Source organism: Bactrocera dorsalis, unplaced genomic scaffold, assembly GCF_023373825.1.
Source record: "Bactrocera dorsalis isolate Fly_Bdor unplaced genomic scaffold, ASM2337382v1 BdCtg169, whole genome shotgun sequence".
In the NCBI taxonomy this organism is placed as follows: Eukaryota; Metazoa; Arthropoda; class Insecta; order Diptera; family Tephritidae; genus Bactrocera; species Bactrocera dorsalis.
Genome location: NW_026038220.1, coordinates 1 through 18662, shown reverse-complemented (window position 1 = coordinate 18662; position 18662 = coordinate 1). Strand labels below are relative to the sequence as shown.

At 36.0% G+C, this 18662-nt stretch overlaps 3 protein-coding genes across 3 annotated transcripts; 1 reads left to right on the top strand and 2 right to left on the bottom strand.

Moving 5' to 3' along the window:
- Positions 1–1454: 1454 nt before the first annotated feature.
- Positions 1455–5933, bottom strand: LOC105230221 (structural maintenance of chromosomes protein 5). Its single transcript, XM_011210865.4, has 16 exons — positions 5696–5933; positions 5082–5633; positions 4780–5026; positions 4599–4697; positions 4250–4543; positions 4021–4122; positions 3762–3970; positions 3492–3655; positions 3293–3419; positions 3005–3210; positions 2722–2939; positions 2451–2651; positions 2149–2373; positions 1914–2071; positions 1731–1848; positions 1455–1663 (listed from the first exon to the last, which is right to left on the bottom strand). Exons 1-16 carry the CDS (start codon positions 5791–5793, stop codon positions 1565–1567), a joined length of 3117 nt encoding a protein of 1038 aa, XP_011209167.2. The 5' UTR covers positions 5794–5933; the 3' UTR covers positions 1455–1564.
- A 74-nt stretch (positions 5934–6007) lies between these two features.
- Positions 6008–7769, top strand: LOC105230223 (queuine tRNA-ribosyltransferase catalytic subunit). Its single transcript, XM_011210867.4, has 2 exons — positions 6008–6273; positions 6329–7769. The coding sequence occupies exons 1-2, from the start codon at positions 6142–6144 to the stop codon at positions 7412–7414; spliced, it is 1218 nt and encodes a 405-aa protein (XP_011209169.1). The 5' UTR covers positions 6008–6141; the 3' UTR covers positions 7415–7769.
- Positions 7457–11284, bottom strand: LOC105230222 (replication factor C subunit 1). Its single transcript, XM_019991750.3, has 8 exons — positions 11129–11284; positions 10369–11053; positions 10193–10305; positions 9497–10128; positions 8731–9433; positions 8517–8668; positions 7760–8423; positions 7457–7696 (listed from the first exon to the last, which is right to left on the bottom strand). The coding sequence occupies exons 1-8, from the start codon at positions 11135–11137 to the stop codon at positions 7577–7579; spliced, it is 3078 nt and encodes a 1025-aa protein (XP_019847309.2). The 5' UTR covers positions 11138–11284; the 3' UTR covers positions 7457–7576.
- Between the last annotated feature and the right edge of the window lie 7378 nt (positions 11285–18662).

The following is an 18662-nucleotide window of genomic DNA, read 5'->3' as shown; positions in this document are numbered from 1 at the left end:
TCGTTGGCATGTAGAAGTCGCCAGCAATATGATAATTCAAAGGGGGCACAGTATTCGAGTTTTGTTTACATAGATATAGAACGAAGTTGCTATGGCTACTTTGACCCCCGATTGCGGTGCTGCAAGCAAATCAGCGAAAGGATTTCGGTTTGCTCGCAACCGCAATGTAGTTATATTACTACATTAAATGTTAGGACTTAAGTACAAGATCCTGGCGTGCCTTAGTTTTTCTAATTATACTTGTACCTACATATATATCATACATACATACATGTATGCTGTTTAAAGTACAATGACCGTTAATTCTTCAGCCTAACTGCGCATCAAATCCAGATGTAAGTGCTGCAAGTAATATGTATTTCAGAGTGAGTTCTTTACTTTACTTTACTTACACCATCTTACATTGGGATCATGGATTATATTATTATTATTATAAAAAAGCCCTTGAAGAAGTTACTCATTTAAGATATGGTAAGGTATGTAAAGGGTTGATTTCTATTTATGGGTCTCGTTGAATGCAGAAAAAGTGTTCAGTGTGCCGAGATTGGACTTTACAAGTGCATACATATTGCTAAGAACGTAATTGGGCTAGGATTATTAAGTTTTCACGAGCTTGCTAGAACTTTTTTCTGATTTAATTAACAACGCTTCATCTTTTGCTTGAAATATCGTTATTGGTTAATCAAATATACTTGCATAAATGAGCAGCAATGAACTGAATCGATTTAATCATGTCCGTCCATCTGCCTGTGTTCGAGGTGTATTCAGAAAACAATGGGGATTTTAAGATTTTTTATTTTTTTTTCTTTTATTTTAATATGACCTGTAAATAAATTTACAGACATAGTGGAAAAAAAAACTAGCTGTTCGTGTACATGTCGTTTGTTCAAAGCTCACCCTTCTTTACTTGTTCGTGAATTCTAGTCCAAAAGCAAAACTGTGACGATCCCCCAGCCTCCATATTCACCAGACGATAATTAACAGGAATTTGACAATTGGACTCTACAAAAACGTGAAAATTTAAAACTTCCGTTATTTTCTGATCATTCCTCGTATACTAATAGTTCCTCAGTTTTTAAGATACCCTTTTTCATCAAGAAGCTCGTCCTTTGTGTGAACCTCCGATATCGGAACACTATTGCATATAGCTGCCAAGCAAACTGAACGATCTGAATCAGAAGACTTTGCGTCATTGACCCCAAATATAAAGAAACATTGTACTCTTGGCTAAATGTAAACAATATAATCAATGACCTCATAAAATATAAACAAAACGGTCAATGACCTCGGCGAAATGTAAATAAAAGTGTCATTGAACTCAAAATGTAAACAAAGGGGTCATTGATCCCATAAAATGTAAATAAAAGGGTCTACAACAAAGGTTGTGGTCGTGGCTAAATGTAAACACTAGTTGTGAACTTTGCTAAATATAAACAAAAAGGTCAATGACCTCATAAAATTTAGACAATCACGAAATTTTTTATTGAATTAGAAACATATTTGTTCATAAGAATTAACAATACTAAATAATGAGTAAAAAAAAATATTAATAGAATCGTATACGTTATATTTGGAATGCAAAGGTATTTTGAGATTCTACCATTTTGCCATTGAATACTATGTGCACCGACATGCGTTCGTTATACATCAGGTTCGGCAAAAGCTGAAACAAATTCGAACATTAGGCGTATAGAGAACAAACACTCACAGAAAAACACAAATGTACATACCTTTGGGGTAACGAAAAAATATTGTGCACGTCCCACTTGCGTTGTTTCCTTCACAAGCATTTCAAATATCTTTCGCTCATTGTTAGCGTCCATGCCTTGATTGATTTCATCCACACAGCTGTAATGATAATAAAAACCAGTAAATAATTGCAAGCATTTTCATAAAGGCAGTAGCAGTTGTACCGGAAAGGAACGTGTGTGATGTGCTGAAGCGACAGCGTGTAGGTCGCAATTGCCACTGCGCGCTCACCGCCGGACTGAGTATGCCGATCGAGCGCCTGCAATTGTGCGTTACTACGATACTGTACCATGATTTGTATGCCGTACGTGTCGTAATCGTGCTGAAGAACGAAATTATTAAGGAGTGAGTTTAAAAATTCAATGTGAATGTTTATGTTCAATGTGAATGTTTATGTACCTCATCGCGCCTGATCAGCTGCACTTCACCCACGTAATTCATAGAAGTCATAAAATCACTGAAATGTCTATTAAGCGTCACCACAATGTTTTCGATTTCGGGATACCATCGCTCATGCAGTGTATTTATCTGCGCAGCCAAGCCGTGGCGATTATGTTCGGCATTCTGCATTTCATTCTTAAGTCTTTCAATATCAGCACATTTCTGCCTGAATTCAGCCGCGATCTAATTGTAAAAGAAAATAATGTACATATACATTCACATAAATGAAGTCAATTATAATGTCGGAGTTTGTATAATACATTCTGATCCACATCTCCCATGCACTCTAAACGTGCTTGAAATTCATTGATGGCTTCCTTCAGTTCGTCCATAGTATCTGGCAGTTGATTGAAGAGCTCGAGTGATTTGCAGTCTTTTTTAGCTTTTCTTGCCTCTGCAACTTTTGTTTCCAATTGCTGCTGAGTCTTCTCTAATGCTTGTGTTACGGTTTCGACCATGCGCTAATCAAAAAACGTAAATAAAATTACAGTGTTATATAACGAACTGTAGTTATAAGAACAAGCAAATTACCATAGCTTGAACCTTATTATCTTTGGCTTCCTTTATGTTGTTAATCAACTCTTCATTTTCTTGCTTAAATATGCGTTCTTTCACAACGGCGACTTTTTTATCAACCAAAATCTGTTGTAATTTTTTTAAAATCTGAATTTTTTCATTTTGTAACTCCATGATTTGTTGTAAACAGTTTTTCGCTTTCTCTGAGAATTCTTGCTCCAATTCGGGTAAACCTACAATAATAATATATAAACAATATATTTTTTATTTTGTTATTCAATTAAGGACTTTCACGCACTAATGACGTTGTTTTTCAGTTGTTTCACTTTGTCATTTTGTCGCCGACACTGCTCCTCTAATTTGGGTCTCTCCTCCAGTTTGCTCTTGATTGTCCGAATTTTGGCCAGTATATCTTCGCGTTTAATCTTTATTTCTTCGATTTTAGCTTCCAAAGCCGTACGTTTGTTCTTCAGCATATCACTGCCACGTATTAATTCACGTAAGCTGCATATTTTGAAATATTTGTATATATATAATTCTTGATAAATACATACATATATTTATATAAAAAATTTTAACTGCTTACCGTGCCTCATTTTGTAAAATTTCATTTGTATTTTTACTGGTCAATAGGTTTCTACCGCTAATTTGCCTTTGCATAATGGATTTCTCACCAGAATAGCGAGAAACCCTGACAGCATAACTTTGATTACCTGTTAAACAAAATTAATAGCAATTATTAAAAATATATATTAAATTTGTAATATTTATTTGAGATATTTTACCGCCGAAAAAGATATTTATGTTGTTTGGAATGTCATCAGTTCTATTATTAACATCAGCTGTGCCAATGGGTATCGTATGTATTCTATTTAGACTACATAAGTAGTTAATTATTGCTGGTGGGCCTTCAATCAAATCAATTAAATATGCAGTAAAGCCGCAAAATCTATTTAAGTAAAATTAGAAACAATAAAAGTACAATAATTATAATAAGAATAATTAAATTTAACAAAAATAATTAAGTATGCAATTGTTTCATCATTTAATCGTACCTTATGCTTTCGATCGGTATATCAGGGCGATAGTTTATTCTATTAGAAGATGGCGCATGCCCAACATTAATGTGCAGTTTCTGTTTGACGCATAACTCACTTACAAGCAATGAAACGTCATCTTTGTCCTCGCAAGTGAAAGCAAGTAAATCTCTTATGCTGATTACGTTTTCGAAATATTTGGCATGTTCGGGATCTAGCACGCTTAACTGAAAAAAACTCATATAAATTTTATTTATAATATATAATACTTGTTTACCTCTAAAATCATTGGTTTGTAAACAGTGCCTTTAAATAAGTGCTGATGATCCCTTAACCATTGCACTGCTCGATAAACATCTGGAAATTTTGCTTGTAATAACTGCGAAAATAGGAATTATACTAATTAATTTCCTCTTAGGTTTCTATGTAATAGTTAAAATGTTTTAAAGTTTGTTGGAATTTAAAATGCTATGGAAACAAATAAATACGAGTGTGGCGCTTTTCACCTCTAACTTTTGAGCATGTACGTCGTTTGCTCGCTCCAATCGTCTCTTTAGAGAACCAATTTCGGGCCCATATTTCTCGTCCAATTCGCTGTTAATTTCCAAACGCATTTTCATATGTTGTCCTAATTCTTCTTTCATATTATGTATTTGTTGGGCTAGTGCATTCAATTCAGCTTTCCAGTCTTTTTCAGCATTATTTTCATTTGCTTTAGTTAGATCTTGCAGAAGCAAACTCAACATTTTAGTCTCTTCTTGCAAGTCTTTATCGAAATCCGCCTTTTCACGTTTCTTTTTCTATAAAAGCAAAATATTATTTTATGTTAAAGTATATGTTATGAAGTCAACAAACCAAATAGATTGTTCGAGCCTGCTCTATGCGATCTTTTAAATCTTTTATACGTTCCTCGACGTTCCGTTTTTTTGACGCAATTGTTTGCTCTTCTCGTTCCTTTAATTTCAAATATTATTTTAATTATTTATACAATGCAATTTGTTTATTTATTTATTATTTTTGTTTTTGCTAAAGTTACCTTCTGAGCTACGCCTCTAGCAAGTTGCTCTGAAGTTTTCGCTATATCGTTTTGACGCCGCATAATAGCGTCGTATACTTTATTTTCTTTTTTAAGTTTCTGTTTAGCTAATGATAAATCGTTAGTTTGTTGCTTCATCTGTTCTTCTAAACCATGTGCCTCCAGATGCAATTTTTTGGCCTCGCAAACATCTAATTTATTTAGGTATTCTTGTTGTTCATTGTACCGGTCCAAACGTTGCTCAAGTCTGTAAAATTGTAGCTCGAATTTGGTAAAGATTTACTTTACTTAAGCGTACTTACGTATTGCAGTGCACTTGTAATTGCTCCAATTCCTCTTTCTTCTTTTTAACACCATCTCCTTCAGTCAACTGGCTTTGGCGCAATTTTTTTAATTCGTCGAAATTATTAATCGTTTCTTGGCTACAAACCGAATTGAGGGTATTTATGAATATTGTTTGTGGATCCATTTTGGCAAAGTCTTGCACTCTATCTTGTGGCAGAAATTGGCACAAATTACCAATTTGAATTTTATATTCCATTATTTCCGACAAGTATTTTTTCTCCCCCACAACATTTTCCCCAATCTTAAATGTTGATTTGCCATTTCGTGGAAAACTTCTTTCGAAAATCACAGACTTAGTAGGTATATCTCGGTAGATCTCAACTTTAATAACGGCTTCATCGCGCCCATTTTTCACGTAATCACCAATAGAACTTGAACGTGACAGTAATTCAGGTTTGCCACCTAAGCCAAGCACTATAGCCGCCACAAGCGTTGATTTTCCAGTGCCATTTGGTCCTATAATTACATTTAGGTATTCTGTTGGATAAAATGTACACTCCCCGTAAGTACTAAAAGTGGAAAAGAATTAAAATCATATTTGCAATAGTTGGAACAAAGCGAGGATAGTTACACAAAATTTTTGCAGTAAACACTTTTTATTTTTCCACTTAAGGCAGCATTTGATGCAATTTCAGCGCATGGAATGGGTCGATGAAGTTTCCTCGACATATTGATGACGAATAGCTATAAAACGTATAAACCAAATTGAAGTTAGTAATTGCGCCTTGTAAAATGAAATTGAAATAATTGTAAACAAAGTTTATGCCGAATTAGAAACATTGCCATATTTTTAGTGTGGGAATTTGAAAATCCACTTTGGTGGAAAGTTATAGCAAGCAATTTTATAGTAAGCAGTTTCATTGTTATTAAGATTTGCTAATGGACTGGCAACGTTTTACCACGTGCCGGTTGAGAAATGTCAACATAAATATGTAATAACAACACTTGTGATTTTAGTGGAAATAAATCAGTTAATTCTTTTAAATATTTATATTTTACTGGAATTATTTAAGTAATATGACAACTAAGGTACCACCTTTAACTTACAAAGTAATTGCTGAATGTTCTGTGACGAAGGCGCGAGCCGGCTTAATGACACTTCGTCATGGTGAAGTCAACACACCAGTCTTCATGCCAGTAGGCACTCAAGTAAGCTACATTATTTAATGTTTTAATTTAATAATACCATATATACTGTATTTAGGGTACTTTGAAAGGTCTACTGCCGGATCAGCTAATTGAGCTTAACTGTCAAATACTGCTAGGCAACACGTACCATTTAGGCATGCGCCCTGGCATTGAAACACTACAAAAAGCTGGTGGCCTACACAAATTTATGAGTTGGCCCCGTGGTATTCTAACCGATTCGGGTGGCTTTCAGATGGTTTCTTTGTTAAAGTTGGCGCAAATTGATGAGAACGGTGTAAACTTCTGCTCTCCATTTGACAATAGTGAATGTATGTTGACACCTGAACATTCAATTCAAATTCAAAATACTATTGGCGCCGACATTATGATGCAGTTGGATGATGTTGTCAAGACTACTACTGTTGGTCCGCGTGTTGAAGAGGCAATGCATCGTACTATACGTTGGCTGGATCGTTGTATAAATGCACATGCTCGTGATGAAGATCAAAGTTTATTCCCTATTGTACAGGGTGCATTGGATCCTGAATTGCGCAAAATATGCGCAGATGCATTGATACAGCGCAAAGTGCGCGGTTATGCTGTGGGCGGTCTTAGCGGCGGCGAAAGTAAACATGAGTTCTGGCGTACAGTACATGTGTGCACCGATCTGCTGCCAAAGGATAAGCCACGATATTTAATGGGTGTAGGTTTCGCTGCTGACTTGGTCGTTTGCGTGGCGCTCGGTATCGATATGTTTGATTGTGTCTTCCCAACACGAACAGCTCGTTTTGGTTGCGCGCTGGTTAATACTGGTCAAATGAATTTAAAAAATAAAAAATACGAAAACGACATGCGCCCCATTGATGATGAATGCGAGTGTAGCACATGCAGCAGATATACACGTTCGTATTTGCATCACATTGCCGCGATGGAAGCAGTATCATGTAGTTTGTTAAGTATCCACAATGTAGCATATCAGTTGAGGCTAATGCGGAGTATGAGAGAAGCTATACAACGCGACCAATTCCCCCAGTTTATATGCGATTTTATGGCAAAACATTTCGAAGGTGAGCCGGTGCCGTTGTGGATTAGAGAAGCTTTACAAGCGGTCAATGTCGATTTGCCGCCTGACGACGTTAAAGTGAAAGAAGCAGTTGCATAATATTGCCTTTCAATGTTTGACTAATTATTTAATATAAAAAAATTATGTATATATGTATTTATTCGATAAACAGGCAAAAATACATAATAATGGAAATATAGTATTATTCATAGTTAACAATGCATAGTAAACTAAACTAATTGAAAAAATTCATGCCGATTTTTACTTTGCCTTGGAAGTTGATGCTTTGCCTGTAGACTTCTTACTGGCCGCACTGCTTCCGGCAGCTTTAGCCTTGGATCCAGCCTTAGCTTTCGACGATGTGGCTGTACTCTTTTTTGCCTATATCATTAATTAATTTGTTTATATGAAATCAATAAATGATTGATATTTTGAATATTTTACCTTAATCAAACCATCATTCTCTATCTTGTCCTCCTCCTCATCTGACACTGGCGCATCTCCGCCATCTTCCCCTTCCATGCCATACATCTCGGTTTCCTCGGTTGCTTCAGATTTCTTCTTCTTTACACCTGCATGTACTGAATAGGAATATGCAAGTACTTCTTTATTGTAAGTGCGCGTCAAAGCGGCCTTCACACGACCATCTACATCATCCAATAGACTCTTTTTGCCTGGCCAAGTCGTTAATTCGACTAACGAGTCAATATCTTCACGCAGCAGATGATATTCTTTTAGTATTTCCAGTGACTGCTCTACTCCTTCCATTCCCAACTCTTTCAGTGGACGCACGATTTTCGCCAGCAGAAAAGGTGCATAGTCCAGACGTATGGACTGACGTGAAGCAGATGTTCGCAAACGTGTGTGATCATGAATCTCTTGCGCTAGACGGCTACGTTTGTTCGAACGCGAATATTTGCCTAGCCAGCCAGGAAAATTTATTTGCCCTGTAAAGTGTCCACTCATGTACTCTCCTGGCAGTACGGAACTGAAGATGGCCTGTGTTGGCAGTAGGGACCAAGCTGAATTGGAACGTATGCGTTTGTCCACTAAATCACCCAAACTTAGCGCATCTGCTGTGCAGGCTACCTTAGATGGAATATCTGATCTAAAAACGAAATAACCACACTTTAGCGTATAAATGTTGCATTTGACACTAATTTTTGTTTTTTTTTCCATGCAATATTTTCACTTCACTTACTTGGAACCAGTGGGTGAAACTTGTAAGTAATTTTGTTGTACGAATAGTGGTCCCATACTGTAGTCTTGAAAGAACAAGTCACATTTGTCATTCAATGTCATATGTTTGTGTTCATCAGCAGAGAATACTTTACGCACCACTTCCCAAGGACCCTGTAATAAACTTTTTAATGCACACCTTCTACAACAAAGCTTATTTACAAATTGTAAAATACCATTTTCAAGTCTTTCTCTGCGGTTTTATTCGTTCCTTTAGCGCTAGTCGGTAGTTTTAGATATTTGCCAGCACTTAATAGCGAAATGTGATTTATCGTCTGACGTATATCATTATTAGTCGCTTCAATTATTTCATCCACCTTTTCGCTGTCGATTTTAAATCCTTCTTTACAGCAAATGCTTAAAATACGTCCCTTGATCTGTTGTGTACGTGGTTTATTGAAACGCAAATCGTAGCAATAGTTAACGAGTGAACGCATTTTCTGATGATTACGATCATTGCACATGCATATAATTGGCACTGAGGATTCTTTGATTAAAGCAATTAACTCCTGTATGCCACCGCGATCTTCATTACCAGCCATTCCATCAACTTCATCCATTAAAAGTACGTGCTTCTTTGTGACCGATTTGCCTTGTCCATGAAAATATCCATAAAGTGATTTATTGGACAAAAGCTCTGCTACTTCTTCCTTAAGAAGCCGCTTGCTACGAGTATCCGATGCATTGAACTCTACTGTGTCGAAACCCAATTCTTTACAAACCAGCGTAGCTGTGGTAGTTTTACCAATACCCGGCGGTCCTGATAGCAATGCCGCTTTATAAAAGCTCCCATCATCGTTTTTAGCCCAAGGATTTGGCTTTTGTAGTTTCTTTTTGCCATCATGGTTGATGTACCACTTGGAGAGCCAATTTGTTAGTCTATGTGTGTAAAATTTTTCTTTTGATTATTTAAAGAAGTACCTATGACTGAAGCATACTTACTTCGAAACATTACTTGTTGGCCCGAATTGCCCGACGATTTCTTTGACATTTGTCGGCTTATATTTGTCGACCCAGGGAAGCATTGTATCATCAATTTCTTTTTTCGTTTCGACATTGTCTTCATTTGCAGCATTATTCAGTGCATCAGTTTCGATTTTCTCCGTTTTTACTACAATTTTCTCCTTATTAGAGGATTTCTCCCCTTTAACTTCTTTTTTTGAAGAATGAATTTTAACTTGTTCACCACTCTTCTTTTTCTCTTGTTGTTTAGTTTCCTTTTCTTCTTTTACTGTTTTCTTTTCCTTCTTAGGACTTGTGTGCTTTGTTTTTTCTACATCATGCCCGGTTTGTTTCTCTTCTTTGACAGACTGCTTTGATAGGTCTCCGGATTTTTCGCGTATAAGATCTAATAGTCCATCTTCACTGATGACATTTACACCGAATTCTTCGGCCTGTACTAATTTTTTGGGTCCCGCTTCTTCTCCAACAATTAAATAGTTCAACCTTTTACCCACGGTTGTCATCACTTTACCACCCAACTCTTTGATTATTGATGCTGCCTCGTCGCGCTCAAGTGATTCCAATACTCCGGTTACTAAAAATGTTAGACCAGCTAAGCAATTTGGTTTGCCCTTAAAAAATTATTAAAACATATTTTTTAATATCTATATTCATAAGACAAATGAGGCGTAATACCTTAGGAACTTCCTTAGATCCAGGATTAATAACACTAGCCCTATTTTTATACTTTTGATAGAGTATGGCTGACAAGCGTTTTCGTTCATGGCGTTCTTCGTCCGAGAGCACACCTATAATTACACACATACATACGTAGATAATCACAACAATAATTATATATATATAAAACTTACTGCTTTCCAAATCTTCACGATGCTGCTTTTTAACCTTGGGTGTGTTTTTTTCCTTTTTGGTATCAGTTTTAGGTGTTAATATCTTCTCTTTTTCTACTTTATCAGCAAGAGAATGTTCTTTTTCTTGTTTCATTAACTTTGGTGTGGGTGTATCTATTGATTTTTCCAACTTAGTTGGTGTTTGTTTATCCTTATGAGGACTCTTTCGGGGCGTTTTTGACTTCGAACGTCGCACTTCCCGCTTTTCACCTAATTTATCATTTTCTGCACGTATACTCTGATCTAGGTCTACTTCCATAAGGCTCTTATCGATGTCATCATCTTCAAATTCCTTAACTACTATTTTTGGTGGAGGTGGTTTCTTTGCCTCTATGCGCAAGGTTTCACCGCCGAAAAGTGCAGTGGGATCGACTGGTCTAAGCTTCTTTGAAGGCGAACTTTTCAGCTTGGACAATGACGGCTTCTTATTGTTTTGCGGTTTTGTAGCGTCAGGTGACTTATCTGTTCGCTTTTTCTTTGCCGGAGTTTTTCCCTTAGCCATGGGACTTTCTGGTATTTCATCTTCGTCGCTAGATATAACACGAGCAGTGCGCTTCTTGCGTTTTTTATTCTCTAAATCATCTTCGCCATTCGACGGTTCAACTTTCTTTTGCGTAGCTGCGCTTTTATAAAACGATCTTATATCCTACCACCAAACAAAATAATTAAACCATTGTAAAAAGTGTTTTAATTCCACATTCTGATTAAATAATAAACTTACTCGCTGCATTTTAATCTGCGTAATGTCGTATGTTATGAAATTTAAGTAAATTGCAAATTTGCAAAACTTAACACCGGTAATTTCGGCGCAAAAGCGTTTTCAAAATGACACACAGCTGATTTAAAAATATAGTTGCCATATTCGAAATATATAGCAAAAAGGACTGGAAGCTCAACTCTAAATACTATTATTTTTATAACATAAATAATATATGAATAAATATAAATAAATAATTTTTTTCTTCTGTATATTGAAATTATTTGAAAAAAAACGTAGCCAGACAAAGAAATTAATAGATAAAATGCTTGAAAGCAATTTAAAAAGCTTATCTCCTATAATTATCTTAGACACACACCTTTGATGTATTTGATACACTGCTTTATTAACAAAGGAAGCCGGTAAACAGATAAAGTAGTTTTCCACTTAGCGATTCCTATAACCGGGAAATTTGACGTTTTCTGCTAAAAATATAATAGTGACAGTGAAATATCAATTCCTTCCAGTTATATTAAAATAAGCAACGTTATTGTAAAATTTAATTAAATCTTTATTATTATCTGTTCTGGAAATTGTTAAAATGTTGAAAGTTTATTCTGAAACATCCGGTGTCGCATTAACACCGATAATTTTACGCGAACCAACATTTGAAGTTCACCAAAGAGCGTGAACGCAACTTCCACACTTGATCATTATTTTGTCGCAGCCAGAGCCATACTCTTGCTCTCAGAGAACGAAACAGGTGAGCACTGTAGTCACAATTATCGTGTTCTATGTCATCAACGTGTTTGGATTTCAGACTGCAAATCGGTAATAATAGTAACAATGGTAATGCGCAGTGACAAAACAAGACGCTAGCTGAAAAAGATGCTGGCGGATTGGAAATTTTATTCAGAGAGAATTCTGAAAAGATTAAGAAAATATACCTATTGGCATAACAAATTCAGGTATTTCCAAAGCATTCTTAATTTAAATATCCGATATATTCATCGATCCGTATCGATAGAGATTTTCTGTAATACTACCATTCCATTCTCAAAACTTTAGTCATTTATGACTCAAACAGAGTTAAGGTACCTTCCATTTAAGCGGCAACACCTCATGGTGTAGTCGGGCCTCTAGAGAAATAGAACACAATGATGTATTTGACTATTATTGCCTAACTTTTATAAATCATTTGTTGTTGTTGTTGTTTTACTAGTATAGCTAACTCCTTTCAAGATATTTTCTTACAAATTCCAAGTTTTACGGCAGAATTCATGCTTATTCAGACATATATTGTACATATGTATTTACGATCATTAGTCTGTAGCAATTTGATTTCCCAAAAATAATAGTAGATTTCTTAAATTCACCATTTTTACCAGTTTTTACGAAGAGTTCGACTTAATCAATCAATCCATCACAACACAACAAACACATATAAATTGGTTTTCGGAGCACTGTCGATCTAACGAATAACGAATGTACAAACAGATAGCAGACTGTGAAATGAGCTGGGCTAACAAATTTATTCTTAGGTACACATGTATGTATATTGCACATGTGGGCAATTTGAAGCGCAAATTCAGAAAATTAAAAATCTAAGAAAAAATTAAAATTTTGAAATTAATGAAGAACGTAACAAATTCGGTGTGATTGCCGCTTTGTGCCCCTTTCAACATAATGCCGAATTTTACGCCTTGTAGGGGGTTACTGCTTTTCTTCATCATATATGGGCGGGCGAGGAGGCGGTATGTATTGATAGGCGCTGTTTGATAGCCTAATGATATGTGGCATGTGATTAGCTACGCTGTCACGCAGACACGTCAAAGTTGCATCGATTACGCACCAGACTTGGTGGCACCAGTTGGTGGATTTGAAATTAATGCTTTTGAAATTGAGCTACGATATGCTTTCAAAATACTACACTTCACTTTAATATTATAGTAAACACATGTGTATGTGTGTATTTATGTATATTTGTAAAGCATATAATTAGTTGCCATAATCGGTTACAGTCTTTGTTGAGCTGTTTTAGTTTAATTTAAAGTTGTTGTGATGTTCCGAAAGACATTTTGTCGGTATATAACTTATATATGCATATTTGAAGTATTTTTCTAGTAATTCCCGTCCATCATAATCATAGTGAGACTATCTACCCAGTTTCGTGAGCTTGAAGCCCTAGAGTGCGTTTTTTCTTAAAAAAAAATACTTTTTAGAAAAAGTATGGCACATTATCGACTCCACAACAAAATAAGTTTTTCTGACGTAAAAAATCTTTTCAAAACCTTTGAAGCCGTTCGAAATTGATTTAAAACATGTTCAACTTTGCATGGATGGGCCAAGCAGTCAAATCTTTCGGTGCTAATTTGTAGCCAGTTCTAACCGAATAGATTGATTTATGAAATCGCATTTATGCCAATATTTATAAGGCAATCCATTCATTATTCTCTTCTTCGACCTTTTAACGAAAATGCAGCATCGATATCTCTTCGCTTCCGCGAGTTACTGGCGTCCTATCAACGATGATTTTTTTTATTTGGTAATATGTTGGGTGCTAAGTTCAATTTGTAAACGTCTTTAAAGCATTTTAAGATTTTAATTAAATTGTGAAAAAAGTCAATCCATCACAACGAACTAATTTGACACTTAATAAAAAGTGGAAACTGTTTCCGTCGGTAAATAAGTATTATACACACATATGTATATCGATTGTAAACATGATTAGATTAACCCTGCAAAAGTTAAAGAAGACCAAATGGTCCAAATGGACTATGCTTGGAAACAGACCTGCCTACATACTTTACCGCATGTTATGCTGTACTAGACTATGTCAAAAGTTGATCACTCCCTTTTTGTGAGTTCAATCACTCGCGGCGCAAGAGTCACCGAAGCACGGCCAGGCGCGCTGCCTGCTTTACTTTCATAGAGCCAGCTTCCCGTGAGGTCATCTCATGCCTTTTCAATCACATCACATCGCGGCGCAAGAGTCACTGGCCAGGCGCGGTGCCTGTTTTACCTATATAGAGCCAGTTGGCAACCAACTTCCCGTGAGGTCAACTCATACCTTTTCAAAAACATCACATCGCGGCGCGAGAGTCACCGAAGCACTGGCCAGGCATGGTGCATGCTTTACTTTTATAGAGCCAGTTGGCAGACAGCTTCCTGTGAGGTCATCTCATGCCTTTTCAATCATATCACATCGCGTGAGAGTCACTGAAGCACGGCCAGGCACGGTGCCTGCTTTACTTTTATAGAGCCAGCTGGCAGACAGCTTCTCGTGAGGTCATCTCATGACTTTTTAATCACATCACATCTAAGCGCGAGAATCACCGAAGCACTGGCCAGTCACGGTGCCTTGTGATTTCACAAACACATCGCATCGCAACGCCACCCTGTGACTTCACAAACACATCGCATCTAAGCGCGCATCTAAGCGCTGGCCAGGCACGGCGCCTGCTTTACTTATATAGAGCCAGTTGGCAGGCAACTTCCCGTGAGGTCACCTCATGACTTTTTAATCACATCGCGGCGCGAGAGTCTAGGCTAATCAGAGTATGTGTTGGAGTAAACGAAATGTTTGGCAGGTGGTCATGTACTATGACATCGTAATGTTAATGTAACTGGATTTTTTTTTAATGTGTTTGGAACACTTCGATCACTACTGTCGGTTACAACGTAACGTGGTTTGTCCCAGTATACGATGTGGTTCTGCGTTTTGGAGGGAACCGTATGTACATAAATGAACGAACAGAAAGAAATATAAACAGATCGACCTTAACATTAGGTATATTAGAAAGGGGTGAATATGTTAAGGAAAACCACAATGAAGGGGTTGACATGAAACTAATGCAAATATACATACACACGTTTGTGTATATATGTTGAAGCTAAGCAAAGGCTGCAAATTCACTTGTCAATCTATCAACATTTATTGACATAATTGGCCAGACCACGCGGATTAAAGTGAATTTATAGATTTGCCCTTCCAATGAATCGAAGAAGTAGGACAACCATAAGTAAATTAATTGGAGAGAAAGTTTTATTATTATGTTGTTAAAATTCTATTGAAAACTATTTATATTCGTGGTTTAACTTTGAGTACAAAATTAAAAAATTGCTAGGGTTGAATGGATTTAAGCAGTGCAATGATGCAAACAGCCTCAGGTGATGAATATTACAATATGTACATATGTTTATTATAAAAATATTCCGAGAGAAGGCTGTACAAAATTATAATTTGTATACCTATATGAATAATCCTTAGGTGTGATGCTGTTCTAAGATAAAAATGTACAAAATTTGATTAAAATTGCTTCATAACTTTTCGAGAAATCTTACTCACCGACTTAAAAAATTAAGTTTTGAGATAAAAGTCTTAATAAGATCGATTTCTAAATTTAGGAGAATATTTTAAGCTAATTAATGAGAAAAAGAAAGAGATTTGACTTTTTAATATTTTCAAATTTAAGAGCGATAACGATCGCCCTTGACGGTTACGTACTCACTGGTATCATTTAAAAAAAACTTATGGAAATCCATAAACCACAGCAAACCGTTCTTTTTCTAGAGGAAAATGGCAGCTCTTGAATCTTTTCAGGGTTTTCTTCGTCTCAATTGCCGCAATTTTGCTTGCTTTCATATTCATTGAGTCAAAAATTGGCCACAACGCTGAGCACAAAATTTGGCTCGAAAACGTCGGATCTTTTTCAAGAGCCCTTAGAGCAAAGAGATGTCGCTTTGGAAGATCGCACAACTTTAGTTCATGTACAAGCTGTCTCGAGTCGTTCCATGCTTGTGACCGAGTTGCTGCGACAACTTCTTTATTGAAAAGGTATTTTCACGAAATTTGGCCCCGAATTTTGCTCGACGCAACCCTACAATCTCCGAATATATTGACAAAAGTCGAATGTAGCTGCACCACAAGCTAATCGAATTCAAATTAGATACAAAATGTCTTTACAAAAGTTGTAATATTTTTCACGAATTCAATGAAATTATTCGAATTCAGAACTCAGTGATAGTTCGCTCAGTTCGCGTATCTCTACGAGGTAGTATTAGTCATTTTAAAAAAGTTGTAGAATTTATGCTGGAATAAGTTTTATTATTAATTATGATTGCATTAATCATTGTGCTGTTATTATTGTTATGATTATGTTAATTACAATAATTATTATGTTTATCATAAATTGCCTATACGATTTCCAACTTGTTTTGCCAAAGATTAGCATAATATTTAGACATTATATTTTTGTATTTTGGTAAACATTTTCAAATATCAAAGGAAATACTTGATGGATTAGTGCACGAGTGTGCTGCTGTGCAAAATATACAAATTTACTCATATTTACATATATTAAAATGTTTAGGGTATACTTAGTAAGTATGCTGACTGCAGCACGCAAATGCTAATCAGGTGTTTGACGCAAATGTGACATTTTGATAAATGCGAGGAGTGAATGAAAGTCGCATTTAATTAATCAAGATTAACTTTGCTAACAAAACACATGGGCAAGACACAAGTGAAACGAACATACATACAAATTTACAGAGATTTAGGCAAATGCCAACATGTGCATATGTTTGTATGTGTTTTGTGGTGGTTTAATCATTTCGGTCAAAAAGGCGCTAATTGCATGCGGATTTATAAAACACGCTTTCAAAATTCACACAAACATACTCACAAACATACATACATAGTGCCGAGTTAAGCACTTACTTATGCTTTGAAAATGTCGTTGATTTTAATGCGACACCCTGTGTGCCAACATTACACTGACCGGGTGGTAAGTTCACGACGAGTTGGGGGTGACTGCAGCCAACGCAAATATTTGCTAATGAATAAATTCCAGTTGATTTCAATCTGATTAATCGCCGAAAACAATCAGCTGTGGATTAAAACACGTGAGTATGTATGTACATATAGCACGTGTGTATGTTTGTGGTGTATGCAGAGGGCCGCCAGGAACCCTGAGGTGCCGGCAATTGGGTGCTCATTTCTGTCATTATGATGACTGGGGCAAGTGGTTGACTTACTACTGGAAATTTATTACATATTTACATATACAAATCCATGAAGTTATACTATATAAATTTTTTTCGACACGATATTTATATAAATAACTGCTAATATTATTCATGAGATAAAACGTTTAACATTTTATTTTCTTTTTATAAATCATAAAATATATCATTCAAAGATATTATAATCACCAAAAACCGCTGAATATATTCATTGCTTTATATACAAATGCACAACCATACATACATATGTACATATATGTATATTTACATAATATGTTTAGCATTAACATATGTAAATACCCAAATGCTATTAAATGCTAATGTAATAAATCCACTAAATGCGATTCTATCGCTTCTCGCTTATATTTACGCTCATAGCAGATGATTTTCTCCACTTTGCGTTTGCATAATTTAAATCCGGCATTACACGGTGTCTTAGGCAAATAAACAAGTAGTCGTGTGCCACATGCAACATAGCCACCGGCCGCGTAAAAGTCATTGCTAAAGTCATCCGAGAAAGGCAATAAACTTCAGCACCCATTTAAGCAGCATCACTGCATTTTTTTTAATTTTCGCGGGGGGGTGTGACGCTGTAAAACTTCGGACGCTTCTGGATTATTATGGGAAGTTTGACATATGTTCAATCGGCCTGCCAGTTCGGCCATACGCTTTGTCACCCTTGTTACTTGGTGTCAATATCAAAAGTTTAAATCATTTATGTTAATGTGGTGTGTAATTTATGAAATGAAATCGCATTTCAAGGTGTTTAGTTGGACGTGATTTTTGAGATCCAATAAGGATTTTGCTATAAGGGTTAAAAAACGCTCACCTTACATAAAGGAGGTGGTGTGGAAGTGAAACAATTGATTTAAATCTTTCTTATGATTGTAGATAGACTGTTTGGGGTTATCTCAACTGTGGTGTATTCGTGTTCAACACCTTTATTTACGAAAATTATTTTATAGAAAATAGTTAAACAATTTCATGGAAATAATCACAAATATAATAATTTAGAGCAACCCGTCCATTGAAGACAATAAACCAGTATTAATACTTGTTTTTTATATCTATTAAGAGATTCCTTATGACGTCTTTAGTTGGCCAAAACTATAGATATAGGACTGTTCTTTGGTAGTACGACGTACAAAAAGTATCGTATTTGAATTTCTCCGATTTTCGAGTGTTTTATTGCTTTATGTTGTTACTCATATCCCTTACTTATGCTGACAAGGTCGGCCATTTTGAATATTTAGTTAATTTTTGCCAGCTGTTTTGGTTCGTCTACGATTTTGCTTTGTTATGCAGAATTGTGTAGGTTTTGCTAAAAGTTTTTTTTCGATTAAAGAGACGTGGTGCAACATGAATACTTACCAAAGGGTTTTAAAAGATCTTACTTGCAAGTTAAGCGCAATTTACGCGAAGCAATCTGCCAGAAACACCCGGAATTGTAGAAAAGCATAAATTGGCTTTTGCACCACATATTCCTCAGGCGTGGTCCCTGTGCTGTTTTTGGACCATGAAAAGACGACGC

Excerpts from the sequence above, each read along its gene's own strand:
- LOC105230221 (XM_011210865.4), bottom strand. The coding sequence starts at position 5,793 with ATGTCGAGGAAACTTCATCGACCCATTCCATGCGCTGAAATTGCATCA. Across the intron at positions 4,123-4,249 it reads TACATGCTCAAAAGTTAGAG|TTATTACAAGCAAAATTTCC; the intron begins GTGAAAAGCGCC and ends CTATTTTCGCAG. Across the intron at positions 2,940-3,004 it reads ACTGAAAAACAACGTCATTA|GTTTACCCGAATTGGAGCAA; the intron begins GTGCGTGAAAGT and ends TTATTATTGTAG.
- LOC105230223 (XM_011210867.4), top strand. The coding sequence starts at position 6,142 with ATGACAACTAAGGTACCACCTTTAACTTACAAAGTAATTGCTGAATGT. Across the intron at positions 6,274-6,328 it reads TCATGCCAGTAGGCACTCAA|GGTACTTTGAAAGGTCTACT; the intron begins GTAAGCTACATT and ends TACTGTATTTAG.
- LOC105230222 (XM_019991750.3), bottom strand. Across the intron at positions 10,306-10,368 it reads TCGTGAAGATTTGGAAAGCA|GTGTGCTCTCGGACGAAGAA; the intron begins GTAAGTTTTATA and ends GTGTAATTATAG. Across the intron at positions 8,669-8,730 it reads CAGAGAAAGACTTGAAAATG|GGTCCTTGGGAAGTGGTGCG; the intron begins GTATTTTACAAT and ends AGTTTATTACAG.